The following is a 13,576-nucleotide window of genomic DNA, read 5'->3' on the forward strand; positions in this document are numbered from 1 at the left end:
GTTGCATGCTCTGTCACTGTCTTGAAGATATTCATTGGTTTTGAACAAGTGGCCCCACAGCCTTGTTTTGCACTGGGCTCCTCCACTAAGTGAAGTGCTGCATTCTCCTCCCATGTCATCCTTGTGAAGCAAAAGACAGGGTCAAATATCTTCTCCTGGACATTTGCCCTTGTCGCTCTCAGAGCATGAGCAGGAATGAAGGGAAAGGCAGAGCAAAGAACCAGATGGGGCGGGGGGCGCTGCCACAGGTAGGGCGCAGGGGCCTATGCTTCGCCAGGGCAACCAAGGATCCTGGGCTGCAGGCCTGCTGGGTGTGCAGGAGCCAGGCGAGAGAGGTGAGCTTCCTGGCCCAGAGTGGAATGCTCCACTGAGACCAGACAAGGCCTAGAGACACCCACACCCACGGCCCCTTCTTGGCACAGCCTGTCGAAGGCTCCATGAGGTCACAGCAGCCTGCAGCCCTTATGGCCCGTGAAAAGGAGACCGCCACCTCACTGTGTTCAGGCGGAGATTCCCACCTCGCCCCTGGCTCTGCACCTCAACTCCAAACCCGAGGCCACCCTGCACTGCCTGCTCCAGGAGGGAAGAGAGCTAGCTGAAGTGAGACAGTCATTAGACACAAAGGCGTGGGAAGTTATGCAGTCTGGCTGAATGTGACTAGGGGAGACACTTCTTCCCAGCTGGAGGGAGGTTATCTACAGAGCAGGTGGTAGCAGTTACGGGAAAAATGCAAACATGTCATGCATATGCGCCTCGAATGCATTGAGATTCTTCACTCGATAGCAACACATCCACGAGGTGTGAAATCTAAGCCTGCTTTTGTGACTCAGTTAGAGTGGGTGGTAGTTGAATTCAGCCAGTTGTGTTCAACTGTGGGGTTACCTCAGAGAGTGGAGTCAGTTAACCTCTTTGAGGCCTCCGTGACATCTGACCCTGCCTTGCTTTGGTTAGAACAGTGCATCCCTCTAGTAACCTGAATCATAGATTGACTTTGCCCTCTTCTCTAAAGTTTAGCTCCTGCTTGTAACACCCCATGAGGGCTGCAGCACAGAGGGGAAACAGGCCCAGCTCACACTGAGCTACATGGTGAACATGAAGATCGAACCTCCCTACCTTTGGGCAACAGCCCCATTTTGCTCATCTGTCCACACCCTGCTCCTACCTGGCTGCCAGCCTCCTGCGGGGCCAGGCAGGAGCAGATAGGTGACAGGAGCCTCTTTTGTCCTCTAGGTGTGCAACAGGTGAGGCCTGGCAGGAGATCCTACTGGCCTGCAGCTATGGGAAGCTGTGTGACCCAGAGTCGGACTACGCCCCAGGGGAGGAGTACACATGTGGCACCAACTTTGCATACTACTACTTCATCAGCTTCTACATGCTCTGTGCCTTCCTGGTGAGACACTGCGGGCCTGTGGGATGGGGAGAGGGCTTTGATGCACTGAGGCATGGGGGAGCCTATTTGCCCCTTCCTGGCCAACTTCCACCTCTCCTGGGATTCATCTCGGGGACACAGGAAGCTCTAGTTAGGTTGTCCCTGGTTCTGGTCATCCTGAGTGTGGCTTTTTTTCCTGGGTGCTTTTTCACACTCTAGAGAGGTTGCCAAAAGTTCTTACTTTTTTTCTTGTTTGGGTTAGCACTCATCAAAAGGGATTTAGCAAGGCCAGAGGGCACTGTCTGTGCAAGAGCACAGAGACATGACGGAGCATTGCTGTGTGTGCCATGTGGGTGGTTCAGAAGGGCTAGAACCAAGAGCACAGGTAGTGAGAAGTTGCAGGCCAGTGGACACCTCCCAGCTGCCCCACCCTAACCCTGGACCACCTGCCTTTCTGTGTTGGGACTCGTTGGTTCTTCTCTTGCAGGTCATCAACCTCTTTGTGGCTGTCATCATGGACAATTTTGACTACCTCACCCGGGACTGGTCCATCCTGGGCCCTCATCACCTGGATGAGTTCAAGGCCATCTGGGCAGAGTATGACCCGGAGGCTAAGTGAGTCCAGTCTGTAGGCTCTGTGCTGGGCCCTCCATCCTAGACCCTTCCTAGCGTCTCACAGGAAGTCACTCACCAGTTTATTCAGTATGAGTGGGCTTCTCCTTCCCCCTTCATTTATCTGAGGTCTCAGACCAGAGAATCAGAGTATCTCCAGGTTGGAAGGAATCCTACAGCTTCCCAGGGTGGAAACACCCTTGACTTTATTGAGAAATGGTCATCCAGCTCCTGCCTGAACACTCGTGGGAGTAGGAAGCTCTATACCTCGCCAGACACTCTAGACCCCAAATCAAAGTGTGGCCCTCTGACCAGCAGAATCTGAGCTTGATTAAAATGCAGAGTCCCAGGCCCCTCCCAGACTGACTGAGTCAGACTCTTGCATTGCTCTGAACCTGAGCCTCGGGACATTCGTATGCACTTTAAAGCTTGGAGAGCACGGCTCTCTTACTTTCCGTCCCAATAGGAAATAGGCATCTCCCAATGGTCTCAGTCTCAGATGAGGAAACTGAGGTTCAGAGACATTAAGTAAATTGCCCCAGGCCATGCAGCTAGTAAGAGATAGTGCCAAGATTCAACACAGGTCTGTCTGGTGCCATAGCAACCATGCTTTAAAGTGCCTCCATCAGCAGGAGCCAAACTACTTGCCTCTACCAGTCACCCACAAGTCCTCACTCAGCCCTCTGGAGACAGGCGGGGAACATTTCATCTCTTTTTCACAGCCCCCCCGCCCCACCGCCCCATCAAAGAAAAGAGGAAGCCAGTAGGACCTTCCAAAATGACTTTTCTCAGGCAACACTCACAAGCTGCTCTTGCCATGCTTGTCTTTTGATCTGACCTCCCTGGTTGTTCTGTTTTCTGACTTCCCTGGTTGTTCTGTTTTATGTCTATTCTGGGAGTCACGGTGCCAGTGAAAATGTGGTTTCCAGCTCTGGACCAGTCTCTGGAAGTGGGCTTCCACCTCCCTTGATCTATACCCTCTCCTTCTATTAATATAGCCCAAGAGGCCCTATTAACTTGACCAAAACCTAAGAAAGATTCTGATGGGGAAAATGAGGGCTGGATTCCAGACCTGGAGATCCGATATCCAAGGGAACACCCCAAAAGAGAGAGCTTATTTTGGGGTACCCATTTTGTAGACAACAGTTAATCCTAACATTGTCTCTTCTTTTAAAAAGGAACTGGGCTCCCACTTCCTAAACACAGTTGGAAAATAAGGAAATGCTCCCCTGTTTCCTGACTGTCTTTCCCTTTGCCCATCCTCTGAGCAGAAAGGTTCTGGCGGTGGAGGAGGGTACCAGGTACATAAGTCTGTGTGTCCTCCTGCAGGGGGAGGATCAAACACCTGGACGTGGTGACCCTGCTGAGAAGGATTCAGCCCCCTCTGGGCTTTGGGAAGTTCTGCCCACATCGCGTAGCTTGTAAGGTAACCAGAGCTGCCAGGGATGGGTGGCCCCAGGAAGGGGAAGAGTCACCGAGACACAGGGAAGCTGGTGAGGACCTGATGGAATGAAGCATTTTAGAGCCGGAATCTCCTGGGTCCCCAAGTTCCTCCTGGAGGACCTAAAGTCTCAACAGTGTCACCCAACTCATCATTCTGTCCCCTCACAAAGGATGTCCTGGTCAGCTGACACCCCCAGCCCTCATGTCCCATACCCTCCCAGCCCACAGACTGGGTGAGGATGACTTACCAAGCTTGTCCCAGCTCAACAGCAAGCCACTGCCTCTCCCTGCACAGCGGCTGGTGGGCATGAACATGCCCCTGAACAGTGACGGCACAGTCACCTTCAATGCCACACTCTTCGCCCTGGTCCGCACAGCACTCAAGATCAAGACGGAAGGTGAGAGGGCCTTCCAATGTGAGCCCCCTCCATTCTCCCAGAGGCTGTTCCTGGCACAGATTCTGCCAGATTCTCAGAGCTCAAGATTGCTCTCAAGAACCGTGGGAAGCAGCAGAGGGAGGACCCTAGGCCACGAGCACAAAGTCTTCATGCCCCTCAGGGCTCAGAGGGAGTCTGAGGGTTCTCTGCAGGGCAAAGATCATCAAGTGTCTGTTCCCACACTCCTCAGCTGTGTCCGGGGACCAGAGAAGGGCCAGTGCTAGCACAGGGGTCAGGAGTGCCCTGTAGTTTGGCTCTGAGCAGGAGCAGAGGAGGTTCTCAGGCAGCACTGGGCAGGCTGACGGGAGTCCACATTCGACTCCACTAAACCTGCAGGTCCTCACCTACTGGGAAGACAGGCATGGTGGGAGCAGGGCAAGGAGTCAGGGTGGGGTCTTAGTATTGTCTCTGAGCCCTTGCTCAGGGCTCCCACTGTATCAAGCTTAAGTCTCCAGTTGTATCAGGTCCATCCGCACACGGGGACCACTGCAGGGTTCTGAGACAACCTCAGGGTAAGCTTCATTAGGAGGGCAAGATGAGGAAGGCCAGGAGTCAGGAAGGAGCAGGTTAGAGCTGCAGCGAGTCTGCCTGGGGGTATTTGGGACAGACCACAGTGCCTGGGGAATTGAAAGATTTTGGAAGAAGAGCAGGAGATGACAGCCTGTAAAACCAACAACTCTGGGCACTGGAAGCCAAGGCCTGTGGGGAGAAAGTACATGACCTAAGAGGTGGGCTGCCTCAGGGGGACCATGATGCCCTCCCACCATTGCCAGTACCCCGCAAGGCAGCTGCCGCAAAACTCGGCCAATGTTTCGTAGTAAATGACTGGCTGGCTGAGAGGTTCAGAAAGAACTGGGTGGCCTTGTCAAGTGCAGTTGGTGTGATCTGGATAATTTTTGGCCTCTTTGCCTTTCTCCTGCTCCAGGTAACTTTGAGCAGGCCAATGAGGAGCTGAGGGCCATCATCAAGAAGATCTGGAAGAGAACCAGCATGAAGCTCTTGGACCAGGTCATCCCTCCAATAGGAGGTAGGTGCTGCTTTGGAGTCCAGAAACAGCCAAGGAATGGGGTTGGGGAGCTTCTCCAAAGAGCCCCATGGGAATCTGAGAATGGACTAAACCCTCCATAAATGCCTTAGGTAGAGCCCACGGGCATCTAACCTCAGGATGGAAAGTGCCCAGTGACCAAGTCAGCAAGACAAGGGATTGCTCGCATGCCCGGGCCTGGCTACAGCTGGCTCCTACTCTGAACCAGTGTCAGGTTCCCACCAGCCTTCAGGACATCTCTTGTTGGCTCCTCTGCAGATGATGAGGTGACAGTGGGGAAGTTCTACGCCACATTTCTCATCCAGGAGCACTTCCGGAAGTTCATGAAGCGCCAGGAGGAGTATTATGGCTATCGGCCCAAGAAGGACATTGTACAGATCCAGGTAAGCCCAATCCAGGTACGTTCCAAGGGGCTCCCTGACTGAGCCAGGTTTCCAGACTCTAGTTATCCTTCCATGTCCTTGAGGGGCCAATGAAAGAGACATAGAAGGACAAAGGAAGCCCAGAAGAGTGAAAAAATGTCAAGACAGTTCTGGATGGTCCATGATTGACGATGTTTCAACCTCAAAAAAAGAACCAGGGGCACTTCATCTCTGGATGATAGGACCAAAGAAAATAGGATTTGTTTGAAGAAGAAACAAGTTAGACAAGAACAGTGGTCTCTAGGTCAGGTGTGGTGTCTCACATCTATAATCCCAGCACTTTGGGAGGCCGAGGCAGGTGGATCACTTGAGGTCAGGAGTTCAAGAACAGCCTGGCCAACGTGGTGAAACCCCATCTCTACCAAAAATACAAAAATTAGTTGGGTGTAGTGGCATGTGCCTGTAAGCCCAGCTACTCAGGAGGCTGAAGCATGAGAATCGCTTGACCCTGGAAGCGGAGGTTACAGTGAGCTGAGACTGAGACACTGAACCCCAGCCTGGGCGACAGAGTGAGACTGTGTCTCGAAAGAAAAAAAAAAGAACAGCGGTCTCTAAAGAAAGGTGATCCACGAAGAGCTCTTAAAACGTCCCACTGGGTATGGGTCCAGGTGCAGTGGCTCACAACTGTAATCCCAGCACTGTGGGAGGCTGAGAAGGGCGGATCACTTGAGGTCAGGGGTTCGAGACCAGCCTGGGCAAGATGGTAGAACCCCATCATTACTAAAATTACAAAAATTAGCTGGGCATGGTGGCATACGCTTGTAATCCCAGCTATTTGGGAGGCTGAGGTGGGAGGATCACTGGAACCTGAGAGGCAGAGGTTGCAGTGAGGCGAGATTGCACTATTGCACTCCAGCAAGGGTGACAGAGTAAGACTCCACCTCAAAAGATAAATAAATTTTTTTAAAAGTCCCATTGGGTATGAAAAGAACATGTTAGAACTTTTATGTTTTATCTTTTCTGGTTTTATTTCTATTTTTATGTTCATTGTAATGCATATAATTTATAAATCCCCCAAATACACATGCATTTGAGCTGTGCTCAAAAATTTATTTCAATGGCTATTTTTATTTTGAAATAATATCATACTTTAAAAAAGTTGCAAGTATAACACAAAACCTTTTTTTTCTGAACAATTTGAGAGTAACTCCAAAACGATGTTCCATCATCCAAAAACACTTTAATGCATATTTCAAGGCATTATGTGTATTCAAGGCAAAATGTGTATTACAAGGGCATTATCCTGCATAATTCTTATATGTAACCACAACATAACTACCAAAATCAGGAAATTAGCACTGAAGCTTTTTTTTGTTTTGTTTGTTTGTTTGTTTTTGAGATGGAGTCTTGCTTTGTTGCCCAGGCTAGAGTGCAGTGGCAAGATCTTGGCTCACTGCAACCTCTGCCTCCTGGATTCAAGCCATTCTTATGCCTCAGCTTCCTGAATAGCTAGGATTACAGGCACACACCACCACGCCAGGCTACTTTTTGTATATTTAGTAGAGATGGGGTTTTGCTATGTTGGCCAGGCTGGTCTCGAACTCCTGACCTCAAGTGATCTGCCTGCCTTGGCTTCTCAAAGTGCTGGGATTACAGACGTGAGTCACCATGCCAGGCTGATACATTACTATATTCTAATCCTCAGACCCCATTCAAATTTCACTTGCTGTCCCAATAAATGTCCTTTATAGCAAAAGGATCCAATCCAGAATCACAGTGCATTGAGTTGCCATATCTCTTTAATCTCTTCCATCTGGAAGAGTTCCTCAGCATTTCCTTGACATGACCTTGACACTTTTGAAGATTGCAAGTCAGTATGTCCCTCAACTGGGGTTTGTCTGATTACTAGGATATGCACCTTGGATAAGAATGCCACAGAAATGATGCTATGTTCTCATTACAAGCTATTAGGTGACACCAGTCTTGACTTGTCTCCTTACTGGTGATATTAACTTTGATCAACTATATACATATGACATATGCAATCAATAGAGATCACTAATCTAGAAGACTGTACTGAGTAAGAACACTTCTCAAACTGGAAGCCTGGGAAGGGCATGAAATTTCACCCATGGGGTCAAGAGATGACTCATTGGGAACAATTAAGGTGTGGGCTATCCCAGAGGCCGGAGCAGAACGTGGTGGCCTCTCAGGTACCTGAGACATTCAATAACCCAAGAGGGAGAGTGGGGCCTAGGCTGGGGCTTCGGGAGAGCCCTGGGTACAGTGATAAGAAACAAGTAAGCCACAGGAAGTGGTTCCAGCCAGGTATGGTGGCTCATGCCTGTAATCCCAGCACTTTGGGAGGTCAAGTGGGCAGATCAAAAGGTCAGGAGTTCGAGACCAGCCTGGCCAACATAGTGAAACCCCATCTGTACTAAAAATACAAGCATTAGCAGGGCGTGGTGGCACATGCCTGTAATCCTAGCTACTCAGGAGGCTGAGGCAGGAGAATCACTTGAACCTGGGAGGTGGAGGTTGCAGTGAGCTCAGATTGTGCCACTGCACTCCAGCCTGGGCAACAGAATGAGACTCTGTCTCAAAATAAATAAATAAATAAATAATAAAAAATAAGAGGTTCTGGTCTCCTCTCCTGGGCTGGAGAGATAATTGAGTCCCTTCGCCATCCCCAGGCAGGACTGCGGACCATTGAGGAAGAGGCAGCCCCCGAGATCCGTCGCACGGTCTCAGGAGACCTGGCTGCTGAGGAGGAGCTGGAGAGAGCCATGGTGGAGGCTGCAATGGAGGAGGGAATATTCCGGGTGAGGGAGAGCCAGGAGCACCCCTAGTGGTCTAGACACCATGAGTGGCAGTGTCTCACAGAGAGGAGGGCCAGGAGCCCAGCCACACGACAAGGGGACATGGGAGCTGAAGATATCCCTCTCTTTCTCCACCTCACCACCCACCTCTCCTGGAAGTCAGAATCAATGACCTGACCTACTAGAGGTGTCAAATGCAACACACCCTTTCCCGCCTTTCCCTACCAAATCTCACCCCTTCCCTTTCTTCCCCACAAACCCTAGGCAACGACGCATCTCCCAGAGGCCCTCCAGGATCAAATGCCCCGCCTGCCTCCACTGAGGCCAGTCCTCCATCCTTAGTGCTGTCTGGTGTTTCTTATAACACTTTAGAGCTGGAAGGTCTTTAATGACACCTAATTAGGTCTTTTTGGGTTATTCATGAGGAAATAGTGGCCCACAGAGATCATGTGTGATGTCCAATATCACCTAGTAAATCCATTTCAGAGAGGGGACTAGAACCCAATGCTGCAGACTCCCAATTCCGCCCTCTCTCCCCTACACCACACTTCTCTTCTGTGTGCCTGTGTCCCCTATATACCTCCCTAGGTGTGTGCTGTCTACCCCATCAAACGAATAACTTTCTAAGGGTAGGAATTCTCCTCTTTTGATCTCAGCACTCAGTCCATCCTCCTTTGGCCTTATAAGATTTGTCTCCCAATACTGTTGCTTGTTCCCAACACCACTGTCCCAGAGTGACAGCCCCCCATGCCCTTCCTGCCCTCATCCCCTAGTCACTGCTTGTCTCCTTGCCCATAGAGGACTGGAGGCCTCTTTGGCCAGGTGGACAACTTCCTGGAAAGGACCAACTCCCTGCCCCCCGTCATGGCCAGTCAGAGACCCCTCCAGTTTACTGAGATAGAGATGGAAGAGCTGGAGTCACCGGTCTTCTTGGAGGACTTCCATCAAGATCCACGCACCAACCCCCTGGCTCGTGCCAATACCAACAATGCCAATGCCAATGTTGCCTATGGCAACAGCAACCATAGTAACAGCCATGTGTTTTCCAGGTAATGGCGGCCACTGCCATCCCTGGGTGTAGAGGTACTGGGAGGACAATGTCAGCACGTTCCAGGCTGGATTGGAAGAGGGTACCCCAAAGTTGTAGGGTGTCTTTTGCTTGCCTTTGTGCCCCAATCTATCCTGAACCTTAATGTAAGAGGCCAACCTGGAGGGCAGAGGCTTCTTTGGCCAGTAGGGGGAAGCCTCACGTCATGTCAGTATTGGCCCCGATGCTGAGAGGTTCTTTTATTCTGTTGGCTTCAGCAAGTCTAGGAGCTGAGATGTATTGAACACATGATAGGTTAGGAGAGGACCTTTGGTGGTAGCACATACCACAAAAGACTGTGGACAATAAGGTTCCATCACTGGATTTAGGTTCCAAGGAGATCCCGCCGTGCTGGGTGGTTCCCATCTCACCAACCTTAGGCTGTAGACTAAATATAATCTGTGATTGGGTGATATGTTATATGATATGATTGGGACCAAATAATCACAGAGGCCAGGTGTGGTGGCTCATGCCTGTAGTCCCAGCACTTTGGGAGGCCGAGGTAGATGGATCACTTGAGGTCAGGAGCTGAAGACCAGGCTGACCAACATGTTGAAATCCCATCTCTACTAAAAACACAAAAAAAATTAGGTGTGGTGGCGCATGCCTGAAATCTCAGCTACTCGGGAGGCTGAGGCAGAAGAATCTCTTGAACTCAAGAGGTGGAGATTGCAGTGAGCCGATTGTGCCACTGCACTCCAGTCTGGGTGACAGAACAAGACTCTGTCTCAAAAAAAAAAAAACAAAACAAAGCAAAACAAACAAACAAACAAAAACACCAAATAATTACAGAGATTTAGTGTCCTGAGAGTGCAGAAGGGATATGGATCACCATGGGCTAGAAAGACCTAGAATGGTTCTCAGCCTTGGCTATACATTAAATAATCCAGGGAGCTTCTGCAAATCCCAAGGCCTGGGCCTCACCACAGATGCTGGGTGTGGGACACAGCCACCACTCACCTTTGAGCTCCTCAGGTGATCCTGCGTGTGGCCGAGATGGAGAAGCAGAGTTCCAAAGGCTGGGAAGCTGCAGCTAGGCCTTGGAAGATGAACAGAATGTAGAAAGGGTAGAGGGAGCAACTGAGCAAAGGAGTGGAGTCAGGAATGCACTGGGCTCCTTCCTCCTAGAGAGTCAGGGCCAGCTGGGGCACCTTGGTGGGAGGGTCAGCCCTGGAGTCATGGCTACTATACTAGGTTGGCCTTGTACAGGCTCTAAGGGAAAAGGAGGCCACAGAGAGGCAGGGATGGCAAGAGAGCTAGCAGCCTTCTCTGGTTCACCCAGCCTTGCTTCCATTTCAGTGTCCACTATGAAAGGGAGTTCCCAGAAGAGACAGAGACATCTGCTATCAGAGGAGGAGCCCTTGGCCAACCCTGCAGGGCCCTGGGTCAGTGCATTCTGTGCATCTAAGAAGCTTGAGTCTTCTTCCAGAGGAGTCCGGGAAGCCCTACTCTTTTCTTAGAGTCTGGGAACTTGGCTGGGAGGGCTGGCTTGGGAGCCTGTTACAATGGCAATCATCTGGGCCCTGGAATGGGAAAACCATCAGGGCCAGCTTCTTGTCCAAGTGGGGAAGCAGGGCACCATCTAGGTGGCTGAATGAGGTGGAAGGGGGAAAGCCCGTGCATGCTAAAGGGCCCTCTGCTGGCCTCCCAGGAAACTCACCCAGCCCCCTACACCATCCCCAGCGCAGGAGTCCCCACACTGCCCCAGGTCCCTGGAAGGGCAGCCCCTGGACACACTGATGTCTTGACTCTGGGGCCCTTCCGCAAATGATATTGAAGTCTCCTAGTATGATCTAGACTGCTGTGTGACAGTAGGAGCCCCAGGGAGGCTGGGGGCTAGTGGCAATAAGGATACTGCTGTGTTCCCCAACACACATTCACATTAATGTGCACATACCCAGGGACCACAGAGAACCAGCTTGGCCAGAGGCTCTGGCCCTTATCCCCTCTCCCAAACCTTCAAGAAGAGCTACCAGGGCCAGTAAAGTTGGGGCAGCCCTGCCTGGCCTGGAGTTGGCTGGGCCTCATCATGTGTCTACCCTCTAAGACATCTTCTGCAGCCGTGAGAATCTCAGAGTGCTCACAGAGTGTGGCTAGCCGGCCAAGCCAGCCTCTGTTGACTCGGGGCTCCTGGCAGGAGTCAGCAGCCCCTCTTATCCTTGCCCCTTCTTGCCCACAGGACCCCACAGCAAACCTTGTGTGGAGAAGCTAAAGGGACTGATGACCCGGAGGGCAATGCCCAGAGGCCAGGCACCTCCTGCCCCCTGCCAGGTAACAGGGGCAGAGGCCTGGGAGCAAACTCCATACAGAGACCCTGCCTGGCCTGATACTTGGAGTGGGACCGTGGCGGGGGAAGGCTGGGCAGCAATGTGTCCAATAGTACAGGAGGGAGGGGATCCCTTCATCCTCCCCTTTCCGTGGATCTTGGTTGAGCTGCCCTCAGATGATCTGGAATTTTGCTCATTGGTGAGCTCCAGCACCCCCGTGGGGGTCTTTGCTTTTGTGCATTTGGAACAGTGCCCCAGGGTGGAGTCCCCCATGCCTGAGGACAGAAGGAGCTCCACACCAGGGTCTCTGCACGAGGAGACACCCCACAGTAGGAGCACCGGGGAGAATACTTTCAGGTGCTCAGCGCCAGCTACAACCCTGCTGATCCAAGAGGTGAGCCGGGGGCTGGGTCACAGCAGTGGCTGCATTGAGCGGTGGCCCTGTGATGACCTGGCATGGAGAGAGGGTAGGGCCAACAGGCAGGTCCCCAAAGGTGGCTCCCCAGGAAGACCCCACCCAGCCTCCTCTCCTCCCTGCAGGCTCTGGTTCGAGGGGGCCTGGGCACCTTGGCAGCTGATGCAAACTTCATCATGGCAACAGGCCAGGCCCTGGCAGATGCCTGCCAAATGGAACCAGAGGAAGTGGAGGTCATGGCAACAGAGCTACTGAAAGGACGAGAGGCCCCAGAGGGCATGGCTAGCTCCCTGGGATGCCTGAACCTCGGTTCCTCCCTGGGCAGCCTTGACCAGCACCAGGGCTCCCAGGAGACCCTTATTCCTCCCAGGTTGTGATGCCCACACAGCATCAGCATGGGCTTAGAGCTGGCATGACCAATGGGGGTGGGGAGGTTACTGGGGTGGGGAAGGGCTAGCCCACCACAGCAGCCTCCCTCCCTCGCAGCAGCTAGATGCATGGCCTGAGGCGGGGTGGTCAGGAACCACCTCAAAAAGTGGGGAGGAAGTAGCTGGACAGGCCCTGCCCCTCAACCAGCAAGAGGCATGATTGGATGGAGCTTCTAATGTCATTCAAAAAGGCCTAGTTGGTGTCTGTGTCTGTCTGGCCTAGGGTCACTCCCACCTGCAGGACATTAAAATCTCCAGGCCTGTGACACTGACAACTGGCCTCTGCTTGTCCAGTTTTTTGGACTCTTCTACACTTGTGTTTCCCCCTCCCCCAGTCCCTTCCCCAGGAACCCTCCCCATGGGCTTGGGAGACTGGGCATGGAGAAAGACAGAGGGGTCATCCGGATTTTTTTCTACGTGAGGCAGAGAGGGACCTGTTGTGGGTTCTCCTGGAAGTCCACAGCCAAGTCCACTGACCGGGACCAAGCAACCCCAGGAAGGACTGGTGGCCTCAGAAGCAATCGCACACCCCAGGTCACACCAATGCCAAACATCTTCGAAGCTGTGACCGTGAGGCATCGGCCAGAGTCCACTGCCAACACAGGCTCTCAGAGCCCTCAGCTGCCCCCTGTTTATGGCCTTGAATATCAAAGATCTGCATTCTCCAGGGCTCCTCTTAGCCACACCAAGTAACGATGAGTAACAGTAGCTACTGTTTACCAAGTGCCTGCTGTGTGCCACCTACACACCTTCTCTCATGCCAGGGGCCGCGATACGTTATGTTTACAAAGCACTTTCAGTTACAATATTCATTTCATTGCCACCACAACCGTGCGAGGTAGGTGTGAATTCCACGTTAAAGATGAGGCAATGGAGGCATGGAGAGGTGATGGGACAGCCCTGGGGTGCACAGCCAGAGGCGAGGTCAGGACTCTGCGCCGGGGCCTCCGCGTCCCCACAGCATCCTTCCCCCTTCACTGGACTCCTTGCTCTTCTCTCCATTCCGTCATTAAGCCTGTGCCAAGCGCCTGCTCTGTGGCTGTTGCTGTGGAAACCACACTGGCCTCCCCGTGCAGCCTCCTGGCGAACCCCCAGGCAGCTTCTGGGCCTCTCAGCTGGGCCTAGGGTATCAGTCATGCAGGGCAGGGACACACTCTCAATGCACTGTACGTCCCTGCCCCCAGTCTCAACAGGGCCCCAATGCTTCCTAGTCCTTGTCAGTGCAGCAATCTCAACGCCCTTCTCTGCTCAAACCCCAACACCAGCAACTAGCTTTGCTCCCTTCTCCACAA

At 52.3% G+C, this 13,576-nt stretch overlaps 1 protein-coding gene across 1 annotated transcript in view; it reads left to right on the plus strand.

The window, feature by feature from the left end:
- Nucleotides 1-12,559, plus strand: part of CACNA1S (calcium voltage-gated channel subunit alpha1 S) — a 73,734-nt gene extending 61,175 nt beyond the window's left edge. Inside the window, exons 33-44 of the mRNA XM_007988996.3 lie at nucleotides 1,231-1,390; nucleotides 1,857-1,984; nucleotides 3,311-3,407; nucleotides 3,720-3,822; nucleotides 4,787-4,888; nucleotides 5,165-5,289; nucleotides 7,962-8,090; nucleotides 8,886-9,136; nucleotides 10,474-10,559; nucleotides 11,354-11,445; nucleotides 11,692-11,835; nucleotides 11,982-12,559. Coding sequence (XP_007987187.3) covers nucleotides 1,231-1,390; nucleotides 1,857-1,984; nucleotides 3,311-3,407; nucleotides 3,720-3,822; nucleotides 4,787-4,888; nucleotides 5,165-5,289; nucleotides 7,962-8,090; nucleotides 8,886-9,136; nucleotides 10,474-10,559; nucleotides 11,354-11,445; nucleotides 11,692-11,835; nucleotides 11,982-12,233 — 1,669 coding nt within the window. The 3' untranslated portion in view covers nucleotides 12,234-12,559. The remainder of the gene's footprint in view (nucleotides 1-1,230; nucleotides 1,391-1,856; nucleotides 1,985-3,310; nucleotides 3,408-3,719; nucleotides 3,823-4,786; nucleotides 4,889-5,164; nucleotides 5,290-7,961; nucleotides 8,091-8,885; nucleotides 9,137-10,473; nucleotides 10,560-11,353; nucleotides 11,446-11,691; nucleotides 11,836-11,981) is intronic.
- Nucleotides 12,560-13,576: the final 1,017 nt, after the last annotated feature.

Source organism: Chlorocebus sabaeus, chromosome 25 (assembly GCF_047675955.1).
Source record: "Chlorocebus sabaeus isolate Y175 chromosome 25, mChlSab1.0.hap1, whole genome shotgun sequence".
NCBI classification, from domain to species: domain Eukaryota; kingdom Metazoa; phylum Chordata; class Mammalia; order Primates; family Cercopithecidae; genus Chlorocebus; species Chlorocebus sabaeus.